Source organism: Neophocaena asiaeorientalis, unplaced genomic scaffold, assembly GCF_003031525.2.
Source record: "Neophocaena asiaeorientalis asiaeorientalis breed wild unplaced genomic scaffold, Neophocaena_asiaeorientalis_V1.1 scaffold409, whole genome shotgun sequence".
In the NCBI taxonomy this organism is placed as follows: domain Eukaryota; kingdom Metazoa; phylum Chordata; class Mammalia; order Artiodactyla; family Phocoenidae; genus Neophocaena; species Neophocaena asiaeorientalis.
Window position 1 is genome coordinate 1,598,435 of NW_020175208.1, and position 20,165 is coordinate 1,618,599.

General features: G+C 45.8%; 1 protein-coding gene across 1 annotated transcript in view; it reads left to right on the forward strand.

Moving 5' to 3' along the window:
• CSMD2 (CUB and Sushi multiple domains 2) overlaps positions 1 to 20,165 on the forward strand; it is a 641,557-nt gene that overhangs the window by 408,632 nt on the left and 212,760 nt on the right. The window contains exons 18-22 of the mRNA XM_024765304.1: positions 6,472 to 6,610; positions 7,500 to 7,687; positions 8,375 to 8,563; positions 8,756 to 8,872; positions 19,883 to 20,098. Coding sequence (XP_024621072.1) covers positions 6,472 to 6,610; positions 7,500 to 7,687; positions 8,375 to 8,563; positions 8,756 to 8,872; positions 19,883 to 20,098 — 849 coding nt within the window. The remainder of the gene's footprint in view (positions 1 to 6,471; positions 6,611 to 7,499; positions 7,688 to 8,374; positions 8,564 to 8,755; positions 8,873 to 19,882; positions 20,099 to 20,165) is intronic.

Genomic DNA, 20,165 nt, shown 5'->3' on the forward strand with positions numbered 1-20,165 from the left:
CCCTCCTCCACTTTTCTGAATCAGGTGCTCCTAGACCATAGTTCTGCCGCTGCAGTGAACCACTCCAGACCATGAGTGAATATGCAAGAGAACTTGACCTTCATTAAAGGACCGTAAAGCAGTTCACTGCTTCATAGGCTGAGTCTTAATTTTGAAATTAGAGCTGTCTCATTCGTTCTGTCCCTGGAGGGGAAAATGCTTAGGTTGGGGGACAGTGGACAACCAGAAATAAGGGGGCAGCCTGTTGGAGAGATGCTGACTTGGCACAAGGGGAGTCTGCTCAGTCTTCTTAGAATGATGGGCATTTGATACCAACCTGGTTTCCGGAGACCTGGGGAGCAGCAGGTTAGAGAGCCAGAGTGAGAGCCGGACGCCACCTAGGGTGGCCAATTCTGGACTTGAAACCGTAGAGCAGACAGGGTAAGAAGCTCCTGGAATTGGCCCCTCCTTGGCCCCTTTCCCTCCTGGGTTGAGCCTTGGAGGAACCCTGCTTTGTAATCAGCATCTTTGTCTTTCCATTTTTTCTAGTTTTGTTTTTGATTAAGTATCCCCACCTTGTGGACAATTAAATGTGGAAGCTAATGGTCTTTTAAAAAATCTTTTAATATATGCTAAAAGCCTCTTAGCTTTTGAGAGGCTATAAAAGGACAAGGGAGAAAATGGCTTCTTCTCCTAAATTTAGAAAGAAGGACGATCATCTAGCTGATCTAAAGCAGAAGTCGGCAAACTTTTTCTTAAAGGGCTAGCTAGGCAGTGCTTTCAGCTTTGAGGGCCCTAAGATCTCCCCTCAACTCTGCCATCGTTATGCAAAAACAGCTTTGACCAAACAGAAATGAATGGGTCGGATTTGGCCCCCGGGCTGTAGTTTGCTGACCCCTGATCTACAGAACAGAGGACATAAGAGATCCATATGTTTAAAATCAGAAATTTCCTAAGAAAGACTTCCAAGTAGTGAAACAGCTACAGAGGAACGCATGGTTCTCACCCCCGCATTCATCTCTTCCTTGTCTCTTTTAAGGAAGAACGAACTAATTATACATCACTACGGTAGGTGGTTTACAGGTGTCACCTCATTTCAGCCAGGTACCAGTCTAGGTAGCAGGTGTTGTTATTGTCCCATTAAAGCACAGAGAAGCTAACTCACTTGCCCAGGGTCCTCCCAGCTTGTAAGTGACAGAACCAGAATCCAAACCCAGGCTCTTGGCTACCCCGTTACTGTATTTTTCTTGAATTATATCACTAGAGAGAATATAATTTCAAACATATTTGTAAAAGACTTAAAAGCATCCACAAATAGGATGACAAGCAGGTTTTCTACTTTCCATATCCCAGTAGAAAATTAAAACGAAAGGAAACATATTGCCTGTCACAAAAGACAAAGGAAACAGGACACCACGTGGAAGCATGAGAAATGGACAGCATAAAACAAAATGACAGCAGTAAGACAAACGTATCAGTTATGATAATAAAGGTAATTACATTCCCTATTAGAAGACAAGGACTCTCAAACTGGGTTTAAAAAAATATGCTGTTTAAAAGAAATACATGGGAAAAAAGGAGATAAATTATCTACAGTGTGTATGTATTTTCATTTTTAAAATAATACTTGGTAGTTGTAAAAAATGTAAACAATACACAAGTGCAATAAAGTTAAAGTGGAAATATTCATTTCCTAGCCCCACTCGCCAGAGAAAAATGGCGTAACGCTTTGGTGTAGACACGTCCACATTTTTTTCTCTCTGTATGTAAAATAAATGTGTTATTTTTATAATTTTTTAAAAAGTCTTCCAAAAAAGAAAGGTCAGTTCTCCCCACTCCCACAAGAGGAGTCTAAGTGATGGTGGTAGTTCATTTAGGTCTCTGAGGGAAAAGGGTAGTTACTGAGTTTCTAACATTATTTCATTTAATCTTCTTGTCACTCTTGTGAGAAAGATTATTATGCTCTATGCATGAGAAATCTGCAAACCAGCAAGGTGAACTGACTTGCCTGCGATTACCCAGCTAGTAATAGTTGAGCACTTACTATGTGCTAAATACTAGGCCAACTGCTTTACACGCACTGTTGTATTACATCTTCATGATGACCCTACAGGGGAGGTACTGTTATGATCCTCACTTCACAGATAAGGAAACTGAAGCACAGAGTGGTTAAGTAACTTGACCAAGATCACACAGCTAAGTGAACGGGAGAGTCCGGATTCAAATCCAGATATTTTGATACCAAATGATCACTTTGAACCACCAAATGCGGTCTGACTCCAAAGTTCATTCTCCTTTTGCTCTACCACAGAATGGTGGAGGATAGGTGGTGAGGGGTATGGGGGGGCGGGGAGCGGTAGTTGGGAGGCAGCACTGGAGGGAGTCAAGGGAAAAGCTTCCACTGCTTCTAGATATTCACACTGAGACCCCTTTGAGGGCAGTAGTCGGGGGTGGGGGTGGGGGTGGGAGGGGGTGCATTCCCACGTCCACCCGTAGTGGTTAGAAATGGAGGCTCTGGAGCCAGACTGCCTGGGTTTAAATCCTGGCCCTGCTGCTTCCCCGCTGTGTGTTTCTGGACCAGTTACCTAAGCCCTCTGTACCCGTTTCCTCAACTAGGAAATGAGGCTAATGCCAGTACCCACCTTAAAGTTTGCTGTGAGGGTGAACATACAGGAAAAGCAGAAGCACACATCAATTAGCATGCGGCCAGTGAGGGCTCAGGGAGCATGAGTTCCCGGCATCACTCTATCCCATCACCACCCCCAACTGCCCTTTGCCTCGTACAACTATAGCAGCCAAGGTCAGGAGAGGTGGATCCTCCCTCACAGGGGACACCAGCCCCTCCTCAGAAGCCCAGCGCATTAGCCATCTCGTGCTTCCATAACAACATACCACAAACTGGGTGACATAAACAACAGAAATGCGTTTTCTCATGGTTCTGAATGCTGGAGGTCCAAGATCAAGGAGCCAGCAGGGTTGCTTTCTCCCGACACCTCTCTCCTTGTCTAGCAGATGGCCATCTTCTTGCTGTGTCCTCACATGGCCTTTTTCTCTGTGTACGTGCACTCCTGATGTTTCTTCTTCTTGTAAGATCACCGGTTCTTTTGGATTAGGTCCCATCCTTATGCCCTCATTTCACCGTCGTTATGTCCTTAAAGGCCCATCTCCAAAGCCAGTCACATGGGACTTAAGGTTTCAACCTGTGAATTTGAGGGGGCACACAATGCAGTATTTCGTTCCTTCCACAAACTATTTATTGAGCACCTACTCTGTGCCTGGCACTGGGATAAGGCACTGGGTACCTCTTTTGTCTTATTGCTGAATTCTTCTCTCTGTTCAAGGCAGGACCCTGTCCTCTTTTTTTTGTCTTTTCCGTGTGTGTGTGTGTGTGTGTGTGTGTGTGTGTGTATCTATATGTATATCCTTCTTTTCACCCTAACAATTTTAATGGAAAATTTCAAACAGAGAGAATAGTATAGCGAACCCCGTGTACCCATCACCTGGCTTCAACAATTATAAACTCATGGCCTATTTCATTTCATTCATACCCTCTGCATTACCAGTATCTCCCACCATTACCCTGCTCTGGGATTATTGTAAAGCAAATTTCAGGCATAATATTTCATGCACGACATTTTAGTGTATATTTCTAATGGATGAAAAGAACTCCTTGAAACAGAACCACCATGCTATTATCTTAAAATTATGAAAATAATTAATACAACCAAGTTTTCATGATTATCTATCTAACCCTTTCTTTCATAGTATTTTTTAAGAAGTCAGAGCCCTAGTGAGGCTGTATGTCTCAAGTCCTTTTTAATCTGTAGGTGTCTTCCCACCCTCTTGCGATATTTTTGTTGAGGAAGCCAGGTTGCTTATCCTGAGTAGTCTCCTGCAGTCTGGATTTTGGCGATTACATCCCTAGGAGGTTGTTTAACATGATCCTCTTTCTCTTATATTTCCTTTAATTGGCAGTAGGGTCTAGAAGCTAATCAGATTCAGGTTCTGGTGTTTGGCCAGAATATTTTACAGGCAGGGCTCTATGACTCCATCAGATGCATGTAATGTCTAGTTGTTTCTCTTTGGGTGATATTAGGAGCCATCAGTGATCATAGCCTAGAGATTACAAAATGGTAACATTCCATCTCTTCTTTTATAAGCTGGAATACTTACGGAAAACTTGCCCTGATCAACTATTTGGTTACCCTGTGGTATAGTTCATACAGGAAAGACAGGAGAAATACTTAATTATTTTCCTTTATTTACCAGTTTTCGTATGAATGGGTTGACTCTAACATCTTCCAAAGTTGAACATTTTTTTAATAGCATTACAATCCAAAGGACTGAAACATATTTTATGCATTTAAATCCATTGCAGTTATTACTGTAGTCAACGCTCAGATCATCCCATTGGCCGGCGGGAGCCTTTTGAAATTGGCCCAACCTCATCTTGTACATTTTCTGTCCCTGACCTAAAATCAGCTGTTTCTCCAAGGAGTCCTGGTTCCTTTTAGTGAGAAATGATATTCAGAATCTGGGCACTGGCTCTGCTTATTACTATTGAGTAGGTCCTCATTTCTAAGCCTTTACAATGAACGGAGCTAAGAAATACTTTTTGAAAGATAAAATGCATCATGGGTTCGTTTCATTTCCAATGTAGGAACATTTTTTCTTTTTCACTGAACTTCCTTGATGTCGTATCTGTATCTTCTTTCACTCTTGCTGGTGATCCAGGTTCTCAACACCAACATAATTTCCCATATTCCTTAATATACACCCAGGAGTCTCAAATTGTAATACCAATACTACCAACAGCAATACGATTACTGAAAATCATTTGTGTGTTTTTCCTTTCAGTTCTTCTTGTCTGTACATCCTACTAGGGATGGACTATCAAATTGCTGTGTTTTAAAATCTCTTTAACTAGTTTCTTCATGTGTGATTATGCTACCAACTGATACAGTATTATATTCATTTATTTTACACAGCTTTTAAGATTTGAGAAATTGCTTATCAAATTTAAATCTTTTTTCATTATGTAAAATATTTACATAGTTCCAAAGCTAAACCTCTAAAAGAAGGTATATTCTGAGAAAGTCTAACTTCTATCTCTATCCTCTCTACCCTGGCCCCTCCCCCCATCCCTAGGTAATCTTTTGCATTTTGAGTTTGCCCTTTCATTGATTGCTAATATGAGAAAATATGTGTGTGTCTCCCACCCTTTTCTTAGCTAAATGGAATCATTACCCTTGCTTTTGCTGCTGTATCTCGCTTTTATTCACTTAATAAAATATTCTGAGGACCACTCCATGACATTATATAGAACGTTCCTTATTCTTGTTTTATAGCTGCATAAATTGTCCCTGTTGTTGATTACCCCAATTCATTTAGTCAGCTCCCTATTGCTGAGCATTCTGGCTCTTTCCATTCTTTGGCTGTTATAAATAGTACTGCGTTATGTAGCCTGGTACATATATATGTCTTTGCATATTTTTGCCAGTGTATCTTTGGGATAGAGTTCTAGAAGTAGAGTTGCTGGGTGAGGGAATAAATGCCTATGAATTTTGCTGGATGCTACCAAATTTCCCTGCGTAGGGTTTGTGCTCTTCTGCATGTCCAGCAGGAAAGTACTAGAATTCCTGCTTTCCCTCGGCTTCACGAGTCATCAGACTTTTTGCATTTTTCCCTACCTGATGGATGAGAAATAATTTCTCAGTAGAGTTTTGATTTGTATTTATTTTCTCAGTAAGAGGGAGGTTGAGCATCGTCTCAGATGTTAAAGAGACACTGCACTTAGGAATCCTCCCCTCCTTCTCCCAGCCTGGCAGCCACCACCCTGGGATATGAAGATTAACTAGAGAGAGTGAAGGATCCAATGAATGGACAGGTTGTTTGCCAATCACCTGAGCAGACCCTGGGGGTCTTGTGGCTTTACCTGCCGTGACTACGCTCATCCTTCCATCCACTCATTTATTCATTCAAGCAGTGGTCACTGAGGGACACCCGTGTGCCAAGCACTAGGCTAAGGGCTGGGGGTTCCGCGTTGCATAAGACAAATTATACGGCCCCTGCGCTCAGGGAGCTCACAGCGGAGCGGGCTGTGTGCTCCTGGGCCAGGGCACCGGGTGCCAGCTGTGCCAGGGTGGGCCGGGCTTATGCCTCTACCAGAGGCCTGATGATTGAGTCAGGAGCAAAGAGAGAACCAGTGTGACCCAAATATTAGTTGTACTTCAGCACCACTAGAATGGCAAAGGACTCTGTTTAAAGGATTCTTTTCATTCCTCCCCTCTGGCCCTTCATAAAACTCCAAGTGATATAACTGGGCATATCCGTAAAGGACCCAAAAGACAGAGCTCACGGTTTATACAGTTTATGTAATTCTCCATAAAAACAAAAACAGTACTTGCTGGCAGACACGTTTTATAGAGAGATTTTTTTGTTTATTTATCTGTCCCCCCAAGAAACCTGCTTCTCTCCCTTCTGTCCCCCCAGCTCCCTGCGGCGGTCATCTGACTTCACCCAGCGGCACCATCCTGTCTCCGGGCTGGCCTGGCTTCTACAAGGATGCCCTGAGCTGTGCCTGGGTGATTGAAGCCCAGCCAGGCTACCCCATCAAAATCACCTTCGACAGGTGCTTGTAACCACAACCTGGGGGTGGGGGTGAGGAATGATATCTCTGCGGTGGTGTGGGAGGGAAGCTGGGGTGGGTGACGGACCAGCACCGATGCTGGAATGTCAACGAGGTCAGAGAACACTCGAGTGGCTGCCCTGGGTGGGGTGGGGACAGGCTGCACTGGCTTTGCCCTTGGCCTTGGTTCCATGTCAGTAGCGGGGTCTGTGATGTTTAGGGGACTGTTAGTATCTGAGGAGCATTTCCAGTGTGGGAAGGCTCACCTCTGACCCGAATCGTGCTCATATGCCCCACTTCTGACTCCCACCCTGGCTGTCCCCTCGGGTGGGGGAAGTAGCCACCCAAGTATGAACACAAACTTCTTCTAGACAAAGCGTTCCTGGTGTAGAATAGCTGTTGCAAACTTTTCTGTGAAGGGCCAGGTAGTAAATACTTTAGGTTTCATGGGACACTTGCTGATATCTGTTGCATAGTCTTTGCTTTTAAAAAAAAAAAAAATACTGCTTTATAAACGTAAAAACCATTCTTAGCCCTTAGGCCATCCAAGAACAGACTCTAGACCAGAACTGGCCCTGGGGCTGTAGTTTACTGACCCCTGGCCTAGAACATTCTGACCCCCATGAGGCTAGTCACTGTGCCTCTAGGTCTGAAGATGGGTCACAGCCCAGGCCACAGAGAGGACTGGGAAAGCCGCACCCAACCACAGGAGGAGGAGGGTTCAACGCAGGAGGCAAGGTCCTCCCACATCTCCAGTAAATGTGTGCAGATTATACTAAAATCTCCCAGCCTGCCAAAATCCACTCGTTCTGAAGCCCAGGTCAGGCAGGGCCTTTTGTCATTTGCAAATTAATGAAGTTTCTCAAGACGTCTTCACTTCCATCTTCGGCAGATTTAAAACTGAGGTCAACTATGACACTCTGGAAGTGCGAGATGGACGGACGTACTCGGCGCCCTTGATCGGAGTTTACCACGGGACCCAGGTCCCCCAGTTCCTCATCAGCACCAGCAACTACCTCTACCTCCTCTTCTCTACCGACAAGAGTCACTCGGACATCGGCTTCCAGCTCCGCTATGAGAGTGAGTGTCGGGGCGTCAGTGACAGGGTCGGCTGTGTGGGGAAAGGACCAAGGGCTGAGCTCCACCAGGAGGCCCCGCTCGGCCGCGTCGCCGTGGCGTTCTCAGTTAGGCTGTGCTCCTCGGGAGGTGCTGCCTGTTCTCAGCATCTCTCAGAGCTCAACTTTAGAAAGAATGGAAGGTCCCCCTCTGTGTGCAGGTGACTGGGCGCCACCATGCTGGGCACTCTGGGGACAGATGGTGATGTTGGAGTGAGATGCCATCTCCCGCTCCCTCACCCTCTCTCGTCACCTGCATTCATCGCTCGTGCCTCAATTGGAAGAGCTTGTTGATTCGATTCTTTGCAGCCCACTCTAGTAACTTAGGGCCGAGAGCACCATGAGAGGAGGGTCGTTTTCTTACCTGTGTTCGTATCCATAACCCTTAGCATGGTGTCTGAGCCATAGGGGACACCTCACTGATGGTTACTGAATGAATGATGAACGAACGAATGATGAAGACAGGTTGTTCTCCCTGACAGATGGGTCTTCAGATACCCGCAGCAGATACTGACAGCCACATTTGAGGAGGGGGCAGATGACAACTCCAGCCTTCTCTCAATCAGGGCTCTCTCCCCCCTCCCTTTGTGAGTCAGCTGGGGTCCCTCTGTGCTCACAGTGAGCTGTTCCAGCTGTGGGCTCTCTATTCCAGCTATAACACTGCAGTCAGACCACTGTCTGGATCCAGGGATCCCCGTCAATGGGCAGCGTCATGGGAATGACTTCTACGTGGGCGCCCTGGTGACCTTCAGCTGTGACTCGGGCTACACACTAAGCGACGGGGAGCCCCTGGAGTGTGAGCCCAACTTCCAGTGGAGCCGGGCCCTGCCCAGCTGTGAAGGTGAGACATACCAGCAGGGGGCGCTAAAGTAGAGGACTCCTTTCCTGCCCTGAAAATACAGGCACTGACCCCCTGACCCTGTCAGTGAGGGTTGGAGGTTTGGACAAGATGGGGGCTGGGATCCCAGGGGGACTGTGGGGGAAGCTCCCTGGGCCGCTCCAGTCTTTCAGTGCCCGCTTCCCTCCTCTCCAGCTCTCTGTGGTGGCTTCATTCAAGGCTCCAGTGGGACCATCTTGTCACCGGGGTTCCCTGATTTCTACCCCAACAACTTGAACTGCACCTGGATTATCGAAACATCACATGGCAAGGGTAAGTGTTTAGGCCCATGGCAGGTATTGGGATGCAACATGGTCAGGGCCCCAAGGTCCCCAGGTCAAGATGACCTCAATGGGGATCTCCCTCTCTAGTGACCTCTGGGCTTAGTCTGAATTTTTCTCACCAACCAGAACCTTCCTATCTCTTTGAATCACAGAACTCATTCAACAAATATTTTTCAAACCTAAAATCTCCATTCTGGAAGAGATCTTAGAGATTACCAGCTCTCAAACCTACTTAATTCGGTCGGGAATCTTCTCCAAATCACTCCGCACAAGACGACAATACACCTTCTGTCTAAACAGCCCCCGTGGCGGAGAGGTGACCAACCCACGCAACAAAGGGGCACCTATTCTCATTTTCTGCTAGGTCTGACCCCTCCTAATAACCTGAGACTGGGTTCCTTGTACTGAGTCCTGGAGGAACATAGGCTGCCTCTGCTCCCTGTTCCTCACATCCAGCCTTCAGATATTGTACGTGGCGATCCTCTTCTCACAGAATTCACACTGTTCCTCAGACGAGTGTTTTCATATTCCTCACCAGGCTGGATTCTTGCCCTACCTTCCCTGGCATGAATGACCTTTGGGAGTCCCAAGTTCAAAGTAAGGGTGCTGACTACAAATAAACATTAACCAATATACTCTTTCACTCCACAAATATTGATTGAACTCCACCTATGCGGCAGACCCTGAGACTGGGAATACACAGTAACCAGGCAGAGATGGCTTCTACCCTCAGAAGCTTGCTCCGAAGTTCATCTAGAGTCAAGGTTCTTAACGCAGTTTGGCAAATACTCTAATGTTAGACCCCTACACTAGAGGTTTAGATTTTCTATGTTGGTGGTGGAAACCAGGCAACTATGTTTTTAGAACACTTCACTAGTAACTGTGATGCGTGCCTTTAAATAAGAACCTCTGATCTAGAAGAATTAACGTGTAGAAAAGCCAAGAAAAACTTTAAAGGGAAGAGTAACCCTTCCAGATATTAAAATGTTACTATGGGATAAAATAATTTTAATGATGTGGTATGAGTATAGGAGTGGACACACAAATCAGTGGGGGAAAATAAAGATCCAGAAATAGATTCCCCTATGTGTGTGTGTGTGTGTGTTTGTGAGAGAGAGAGAGAGTGTGTGTGTGTGTATATGTGTGTGTGAGAGAGAGACAGTCTTTAGTATATGATTAAAGTGTCATTTCCAATCCATTAAAGAGAGGATGGATTATTTAATAAATGGTTTTAAAACAGTGGGCTTAACCATTTGGGAAAAAGAAAAAACCAAATCATACCTCACGCATTTATCCACAAATTCTAGTACTAGAAGGATATGAAAATCTAACCTCAGGTGGGACTTACTTAAAGAGTAACACCAAAAGTAGAATCCATAAAGGCAAAGACTGTTAGATCTGATTAAATAATACTTTGAATGGATGTATGGGTTTTTTAAATAAATATATAAATATTCAAAATATTCATGTAAAATATTCAAATAGTTAATGGACAAAAATATTTGCAACCTATATAATCATCCAAGGACCATGAACCTGATGCATAAAGAGCTCTTAAATTTTTTTTAGAAAAATATGCCTGGTCTACAGGGCTATAAAATAAGCAAAACTATAAGCACTTTGTAATAGAGGAAATACAAATGAAAAGACCTCAACCACCCCTAACAATTTTAAAAATGCATATTCACCCAGTAAGTGAAATGCCGTTTCCCTTTTCAAGTCAGCAGAGCACATCACAACAGTGTAACAGCGTGGGGGACAGTGTAGAGACACGAATTCCAGTGCTGCCATTGTGTGAAACTGCTCAAACTTTCCAGAGGATGATTCAGCAATGAATCAAAAGTCTTAAGAATATACGTGCCTCCGGTACTTCCCTGGTGGCGCAGTGGTTAAGAATCCACCTGACAATGCTTGATCCCTGGTCCGGGAATATCCCACATGCTGTGGGATCCCTGGTCCGGGAATATCCCACATGCTGTGGGGCAACTAAGCCCATGCACCACAACTACTGAGCCTGTGCCCTAGAACCCGCGAGCGACAACTACTGAAGCCTGTGCTGCTAGAGCCCGTGCTCCACAAGAGAAGCCACCGCAATGAGGAGCCCGCGCACCACAATGAAGAGTAGCTCCCGCTCGCCGCAACTAGAGAAAGCCTGCGTGCAGCAACGAAGACCCAACACAGCCGAAAATAAATAAATAAATTAAAAAAAAAAGAATATACGTGCCTCTGGACCCAGCAGTTCTACTTCTTGGAATTTATCTGAAGAAAATAAATAAACTGTACATCAAGATTTAGCTACAAGGTTGTCCCCTAAAACACTTTATTAATTGAAAAACTAGTAACTATTCCAATGTCCATCGATCAGGAAATGTTAACTAAACGTATGGTATAGCCAAATAACGAAATATTCAATATTACCATGCAGCTACTGAAAGGAGTAATGTGAAAGAATATTTAAAGCCCTACACAGATGGTTGCAATACACTGTTGACTAAAAAAGAAGTTTGCCAAAGTAATATATTCAGTTTATAAAAATTAAGCAAGGAGGGCTTCCCTGGTGGCGCAGTGGTTAAGAATCCGCCTGCCAGAGCAGGGGACACAGGTTCAAGCCCTGGTCCAGGAAGATCCCACATGCCGCGGAGCAACTAAGCCCGTGCACCAACTACTGAGCCTGTGCTCTAGATCCCACAAGCCACAACTACTGAGCCCGTATGCCACAACTACTGAAGCCCACGTGCCTAGAGCCCATGCTCAGCAACAAGAGAAGCCACCGCAATGAGAAGCCCACACACCGCAACAAAGAGTAGCACCCACTTGCCACAACTAGAGAAAGCCAGCGTGCAGCCACAAAGACCCAACACAGCCAAAAATAAATTAATTAATTAGTTTAATTAATTTATTAAAAAATTAAGCAAGGATATGTGCATAGAAAACAGTCTGAAGAGCTGTGCCCCCAAAGGTTAATATCTTATTTTCATCTTTTGACTTTTTCCTAATTTTGAGCACTAAATATGTATTCCATGTAAAGTATACTATTTGTATAAAAAAAGAAAATTTGAAAGAAAAGTCACTTATAATCCCACCTCATGTATTTAAGCACTGTCACTGTTGCATTTAATAGGCCTGGTATTTAGCTGGGATTAGGACAGCCTTGGGCAAGACAGGGCTCTCCGGCAGTCAGGGCAATGCGGGGCTGGCCCCTTTTTCCCACAGTATTGTTCCCAAGGAGAGGAGGGACGGAGGCAGCGTCCTTGTTCATCCTGCAGAGCTGTTTCCACCAAGCCTGGTCCAGAGTTGACCATTGCCAGAGCCAGAAGCTACTCTGTGGCATCAAGAGGGAAAGAAAGGCAGCCCCCTGTGACTCCTAGAGTAACAACCCCCCATAGTCATGATTCTCTCTGCATCTGACGTCTGTAATTATAGGGGTGTATGTTCCTCTTTGCCTTTCTACCTGTGTCTTTCCTTAGAAGTCAATGCAGTTCAACAAATTTTTAACAAATGCTTATTTGATACTTGCTTGCTGTAGGTGCTAGGCAAACACAGGGGAAGAGACCCTCTGGCGCTGCCTGCCTTGTAGTCAAGTGGTAGAGATCCAGCCTAAAGAGACCTCTCAATGTACTATGGTCAATTCTGGGATAGAGCAGACACAGGTGGGGAGTTGAGACTTAGGCCAGTCTTCAAGGATGAACAGGAATTAGCCAGGATGAGAGGTGGTCCAGGCAGAGAATCAAGAGGTCACTGATGTATAACCAGGTCACTTCTTCCTTAGAACCATTGAAAGGCTTCACCAGACCCTAAGCATTGAGCCCCAAATAGTAAACTAGCTAGCATGGCCTTATAGCCCTGGCTTATTACCTTTCTCAGCCTCCTTCTGAGCCCTCTAAGCACTAAGTTCTAGTTGCACTGAACTTCTTTCAGTTCCTAGAACTTCTTAGGCTTTCGTTGTCCTCTAGAGCTTTGCACAATGGGACAATTTTCTTCTCCTGGAGCACTTCCTGTCCCCGCATCGTCTCCACCATTCCCCTTGCCTGGCCAGCTGCTCATCCTTCTGAATTCACTTCCTCTACCGAACCTTCCCGTCCCCCTGCCCCCAGCGCTGGGTCTGGGTGGGGCCCCCCTCCACAGGCTCCTGTGTGACCCTGTACCTTCCCAATCCCAGACTTCTCCCCACTGTATGGAACTTGGCATCCTCGTCATCTGTCCCCCGGACCAACTCCAAGCTCTCTCAGAGAAATGTCTGCCTTGCTTCCTGCAGTTTCCTCAGCTGCTGGCTTCATGCCTGGCACATAAGAAACTCCAGAAATATCTATACGAATTGAATTAAAGTGAACTCACACCCTTCTCCAGAGGGCACCCCTCAGGCTCTGCTTGTAACAGTATCTTGGGTTAACAGACCGATGGAGGCTGCTGACTCCGATTGCTCCCTACCAGGTAGAAGTCCAGCTGGGAAAACTGAAAACTGTGAAATTCAGAATTGTTCAACTTACCACATGCCCAGCCCAAGGGAGCAGCCATTTCAGGAGTCCAGATAACATGCCTTTGCTAAGACCCCAGGCCTGACATCTTTTAACCCACAAGGCTGTCTGGGAGTTAGATGAACTGTGTACTAAGAACGCCTACTGTGTGCCAGGCACTGTGCCGTGGGCTTTGCATGTGCTGCCCCAGGTGTTCCTCTCCCCAAGGATTAAATGTCACCTAAAGGCGCAGAGCAGCTTTGGCCCAGACACTTTCGCTGGTAGACGGGCTTTTGACCCAGGTCTGCCTCCCTCCAAATCCCCTCCTTTCCCATGGCCCTGCTCTCTCTGCTCCAGTCGTGCTTTGCACGACTCTGCATGGTTCACTCCAGTGGAGTCTTCGCTTGTGTGTACATCTGTCACACCAAATCTGGATTCAAACTCCAACACAGGGCCTCTCTATTTCTGTGACAATGTCTTCATTTTCACACAATGGCCAGAAGAGCCCCAAGCAATCAGCATAGCTGGGAAACCCGGGAGTTTCACCTCGGTTGTTTACTCACCCTTAGAATCCCTGCCAAATGTTTACTCCTTTGGAGGGGCTGTCTTTGCATGCTGGAAAAACAGAGTAAAGGCACAGTGCTTAATTCACCTTCGTTTCCGCCTGTTACTGTGTCTGACTCATCCTCCACCCAGCCCTGTGTTCCAGCGAGGAGGGAAAGACGTCTATTCCACCAAGCCTCTTCCCAAGCTCTGCAGACTGAGAACAGTTTTCTCAGTTGCACACGTGTTTATGTGTGGGCAGTACAGGATATGTACGGGCATACATACCCGTGGGGTTCCAAGCATGCTTGCACCCCTTGTGTCACAGACTGTGACCCCTGTGAAGCCTTCCCAACCCCGGAGGCGTAGTTGCCCACTCTCGCTCTGTGTCCCCACTCTGTATTCTCACTGCTGACGTGCCTGTCTCCTCCTCTAGACTGGGAGATCTTTCTCTGTGCTTAGCACAGGCCTGGCACTTAGTAGGCGCTCAGGGTCTATGTCTTTGAGTAAATAGATAAATGGATGCATGTCAGCTGCCCGGACACAGGGCATTCACAAGCTGCTTCCCTGGTCCCACGTCTACTGGGTTCTGTTCCCCCAACCCCCACCTGTAGAATCCCAAATACTCCAGATCGCCAGTTTCTATCAACAGAGAGGCAAAAAAACCGAAAACATCTAAAATGCTTAAGCATTAAGACCTTGGCTCTAACCATCGTTTATCAAAAACGTGTCAGTAAGTAGAGGAGTATTCCTCACACTTGTATGTGCCTACAGGTCTCTTGGGGGATCTCGTTAGCATGCAGATCCTGATTCAGGAGGTCTGTGGTGGAGGCCAAGATTCTGCATTTCCAACAAGTTTCCAGACAATGCCCCAGATGCTGAGGTCCGTGGACTTTGAACAGCACTTGGGTGCAGCATTCCTCGCCTACCCGAGTTCCTGCCCTGGTACATCCATGGCATGTATTCCCATGGGCACACTCACCCGTGGGTGGACGTGCATTACACATCTGCCCACACAAGCACAACTGCCATCTGGACAAGTTCAGGAGTTGCCAAGGGTGTTAAGATCCTGCTGCTCCATAACTTAACCCTGAACCCTGCGGCCACCTGGCCCCTCCTACCACGGGCTCTCTTTCCATAGTGAGAGAAGATGCCTCATGGGGTGGTTTATTGCACAGCCTCCGCCACCAGATTGTCTCAGTTCAGATCTCAGCTCTCCCACCTACTAGCTGGAACTTGTAGAACTTGTAAATGTTTCCGTATCTTCCCTTCTGATTGATAGGGGCCAACTAAAGAGCAACTCGGGACAGTGACACACATACTTAGTGCTGAATGTTATTGTCTTTAGTGAGTGCTCTTAGCCCCTCCCCCTCAGTGGAGGTCCCCTCCCTTTTTCCCATCTCAGATGGGATGGCTGCCTGTCCCCTCCCCCACCAATCCCCCTCCTCCCTGTCTTCTGTTTGATGCCCCTCCTACCCCAGGCTTCCAATCTGCCCCTTCTCTGATGGCCACCCTTCCCTGCTCTGGTCCTCTTCATGCTTGTGGATTCAGGTAGCAGGTGTCCCAGATCTACTGCTGTAGTCTGACCTTGGTCCTGAACTCTTAAGTCTGTACTTCCAGTTCCCACTAGCTCATGCTGCTTGAATGCCAAACATGCAGGGTGTTCAAAGCCAAGGCCATTACCCTTCTACCACGTACTCCTGTTCTGCCTATGCATCCAACCCCAGGTCACAAAAGACATCACTGTCCTTCAGGTCAAGATCTTCCCCGTCATCTGGGGAGACCTTCAAGATGGCAGAGGAATAAGACTTGGAGATCACCTTCTGCCCCACAAATACATCAGAAATACATCTACATATGGAACAACTCCTACAGAACACCTACTGAACACTGGCAGAAGACCTCAGGCTTCCCAAAAGACAAGAAACTGCCCACGTACCTGGCTGTGTGGCTGACAGGGTCTTGGTGCTCCGGCCAGGTGTCAGACCTGTGCCTCTGAGATGGGAGAGCTGAGTTTAGGACATTGGTCCACCAGAGACCTCCTGGCTCCACGTAATATCAAACAGCGAAAGCTCTCCAGGAGATCTCCATTTCAACACTAAGACCCAGCTCCATTCAACAATCAGCAAGCTAGAGTGCTGGACACCCTATGCCAAACAACTAGCAAGACAGGAACACAACCCCACCTGTTAGCAGAGAGGCTATGTAAAATCATAATAAGGTCACAGACACCACAAAACACACCACCAGACGTGGACCTGCCCACCAGAAAGACAAGATCCAGCCTCATCCACCAGAACAGAGGCACTAGCCCCCTCTAGGAGGAAACCTACACAACCCACTGAACCAACCTTAACCACTGGGGGCAGACACCAAAAACAACAGGAACTACGAACCTGCAGCCTGCAAAAAGGAGACCCCAAACACAGTAAGATAAGCAAAATGAGAAGACAGAGAAACACACAGCAGATGAAGGAGCAAGGTAAAAACCCACCAGACCAACCAAATGAAGAGAAAATAGGCAGTCAACCTGAAAAACAATTCAGAGTAATAATAGTACAGATGATCCATATTCTTAGAAATAGAATGGAGAAAATACAGGAAACGTTTAACAAGGACCTTGAAGAATTAAAGACAAAACAAACAATGATGAACAACACAATAAATGAACTTAAAAATGCTCTAAAATGAATCAATAGCAGAATAACTGAGGCAGAAGATCAGATAAGTAACCTGGAAGATAAAATAGTGGAAATAGCTACTGCAGAGCAGAATAAAGAAAAAACAATGAAAAGAATTGAGGACAGTCTTGGAGACCTCTGGAACAACATTAAATGCACCAACATTCTAATTATAGGGATCCCAGAAGAAGAAGAGAAAAAAGAAGGGACTGAGAAAATATTTGAAGAGATTATAGTTGAAAACTTCCCTAATATGGAATCTAAGAAGCAAAAAAAAAAAGGTCATGAAGTACCTAGGGGTAAGATGGGAATAAAGAAACATACTTACTAGAGCATGGACTTGAGGATATGGGGTGGGGTGAGGGTAAGCTGTGACAAAGTGTGAGAATGGCATGGACATATATACACCACCAAACGTAAAATAGATAGCTAGTGGGAAGAAGCCGCATAGCACAGGGAGATCAGCTACATGGTTTGTGACCACCTAGAGGGGTGGGATAAGGTAGGTGGGAGGTAGGGAGATGCAAGAGGGAAGAGACATGAGAACATATGTATATGTACAACTGATTTACTTTGTTATAAAGCAGAAACTAACACACCATTGTAAAGCAATTATACTCCAATAAAGATGTTAAAAAAATGTTTCTCTTTACACATTTCTCTACTTCTAAAGCTTTTTTGCAATAAACACGTGTTACCTTAAAAAAAAAAGCAATGAAAAATAAATGAAGGAAACAATAGCCAAGATCAATAAAACTAAAGCTGGTTCTTTGAGAAGATAAACCATTAGCCAGACTCATCAAGAAAAAAAGGGAGAAGACTCAAATCAATAGAATTAGAAAAGAAAAAGGAGAAGTAACAACTGACACTGCAGAAATACAAAAGATCATGAGAGATTACTACAAGCAACTATATGCCAATAAAATGAACAACCTGGAAGAAATGGACAAATTCTTAGAAAAGCACAACCTTCTGAGACTGAACCAGGAAGAAATAGAAAATATGAACAGACCAATCACAAGCACTGAAATTGAGACTGTGATTTAAAATCTTCAAGCAAACAAAAGCCCAGGACCAGTTGGCTTCACAGGCGAATTCTATCAAACATTTAGAGAAGATCTAACACCTATCCTTCTCAAACTCTTTGAAAATACAGCAGAAGAAGGAACACTCCCAAACTCATTCTATGAGGCCACCATCGCCCTGATACCAAAACCAGACAAAGATGTCACAAAGAAAGGAAACTACAGGCCAACATCACTGATGAACATAGTTGCAAAAATCCTCAACAAAATACTAGCAAACAGAATCCAACACCACATTAAAAGGGTCATACACCATGAACAAGTGGGGTTTATCCCAGGAATGCAAGGATTTTTCATTATACGCAAAGCAATCAATGTGATAAACCATATTAGCACACTGAAGAAGAAAAACCATATGATCATCTCAATAGATGCAGAAAAAGCTTTTGACAAAATTCAACACCAATTTATGATAAAAACCCTCCAGATAGTAGGAAGCTCAATATCAAAAAAACAAACAACCCAATTTACAAATGGGCAGAAGACCTAAAGAGATATTTCTCCAAGGAAGATATACAGCTTGCCAACAAACACATGTAAGAATGCTCAACATCACTAATCATTAGAGAAATGCAAATCAAAACTACAATGAGGTATCACCTCACACCAGTCAGAATGGCCATCATCAAAAAATCTACAAACAATAAATGCTGGAGAGGGTGTGGAGAAAGGGGAACCCTCCTGCACTCTTGGTGGGAATGTAAGTTGATACACCCACTATGGAGAACAGTGTGGAGGTTTCTTAAAAAACTAAAAATAGAAGTACCATATGACCTGTGCTCGGCCCCGGGCGTCCCCGGGAGTCCCGACCAGCAGGACAAATCCTTGTGAGTCCGATTCAGTTATTTGTAGTGAGGTGGATGGACCTAAGACTCTGTCATACAGAGTGAAGTAAGTCAGAAAGAGAAAAATAAATACCATATGCTAACACATATATATGGAATCTAAAAAAAAAAAGGTTCTGAGGAACCTAGGGGAAGGACAGGAATAAAGATGCAGACATAGCGAATGGACTTGAGGACATGGGGAGGGGGAAGGGTAAGCTGGGATGACATGAGAGAGTGGTTTGGACATATACACATTACCAAACGTAAAATAGATAGCTAGTGGGAAGCAGCCACATAGCACAGGGAGATCAGCTTGGTGCTTTGTGACCACGTAGAGGGGTGGGGTAGGGTGGGTGAGAGGGAGACGCAGGAGGGAGAGGGTATGGGGATGTATGTATATGTATAGCTGATTCACTTTGTTATAAAGCAGAAACTAACACACCATTGTAAAGCAATTATACTCCAATAAAGATGTTTTTCAAAAAATTGTTAAAATTAAAAAAAATCTTCCGCGTCATCGCTTAACTCCTCCTTTGCATCTGTTGCCTCTGTTCCCTGTCCATTTCACCTCCTGAGTCTCATGTCCCTTTCCTGCTCTCACCCCCTCTGCCAGCCCCCATCCACTTTCCCGCAGTGCATGGCTGACATCCTTCTAACTGTTCTCTCTCCCTCCACTTCGTCCTCCTCACAGCCACCAACATCTTGCTAACCTGAAATTGGATACACTCTGGATAGGATGGCTTCTCAATGCCTCCAGAAAAACATCCAGTCCAGCCCCAGCCTACATTTCCAGCCCCTCTTCCAGATGTTTCCTGCTTAGTGTGTCCAGCCGCACCATGCCGCTCTCAGAGCCCTGGAGTCCACAGCAGCTCTGTCTCCAGTACCCTGCCTGGGGTGCCCTTTCCCCTCTTACCCGGTTAATTCCTAAGCCTCCTTTTAAGACCTCAATCAAATGCTCACTCTTTAGTGAGGGCATCCTACCCTCCCCTCTTTCCCTTCTGCCCCCCAGCGCAGTCTGATCTACATTGGTTCCAGCATTTGTCACTCTGTACTGTAGCTATATCCCCTTGCACCCACGCAGCCCTGGATCCTGGCCCATAGGAAGTACCCAATAAATGTACAAATACTTGTTGACTGAATGAATGACCTAGCCATAAATCTCCCTTTCAAATTGGGACAACCAGAGAGCAGCGTCCTTCTCCCTGGCTGGACCTCAGGGCAGGGGCATGTGCGGTTCACCTGGCTTCCTTCATTCAGGTTGGCTGGTGTGTGTTGATCATGCTCAAGCTTGAGGTTCTGCACACGGATAGACGCTTGCAAGCGGGAGACGTTTGTGCAGACCCCATCGTGCAGCTGAGCCCCTTCAGGCCTCTCACTGTCATCACCCTGACCCTCTGGTCTCCTGGCAGGTGTGTTCTTCACTTTCCACACCTTCCACCTGGAGAGCAGCCACGACTACCTCGTCATCACGGAGAATGGCAGCTTCACTCAGCCCCTGAGGCAGCTGACCGGTTCCCGGTTGCCAGCGCCCATCAGCGCTGGACTCTATGGCAACTTCACTGCCCAGGTCCGCTTCATTTCCGACTTCTCCATGTCCTACGAAGGCTTCAACATCACCTTCTCAGGTAAAACATGTGAGGGTCCCTCGGGGTAAGTGATGGCTGAGCACTCTCCCACCACCCCACCCTGCTG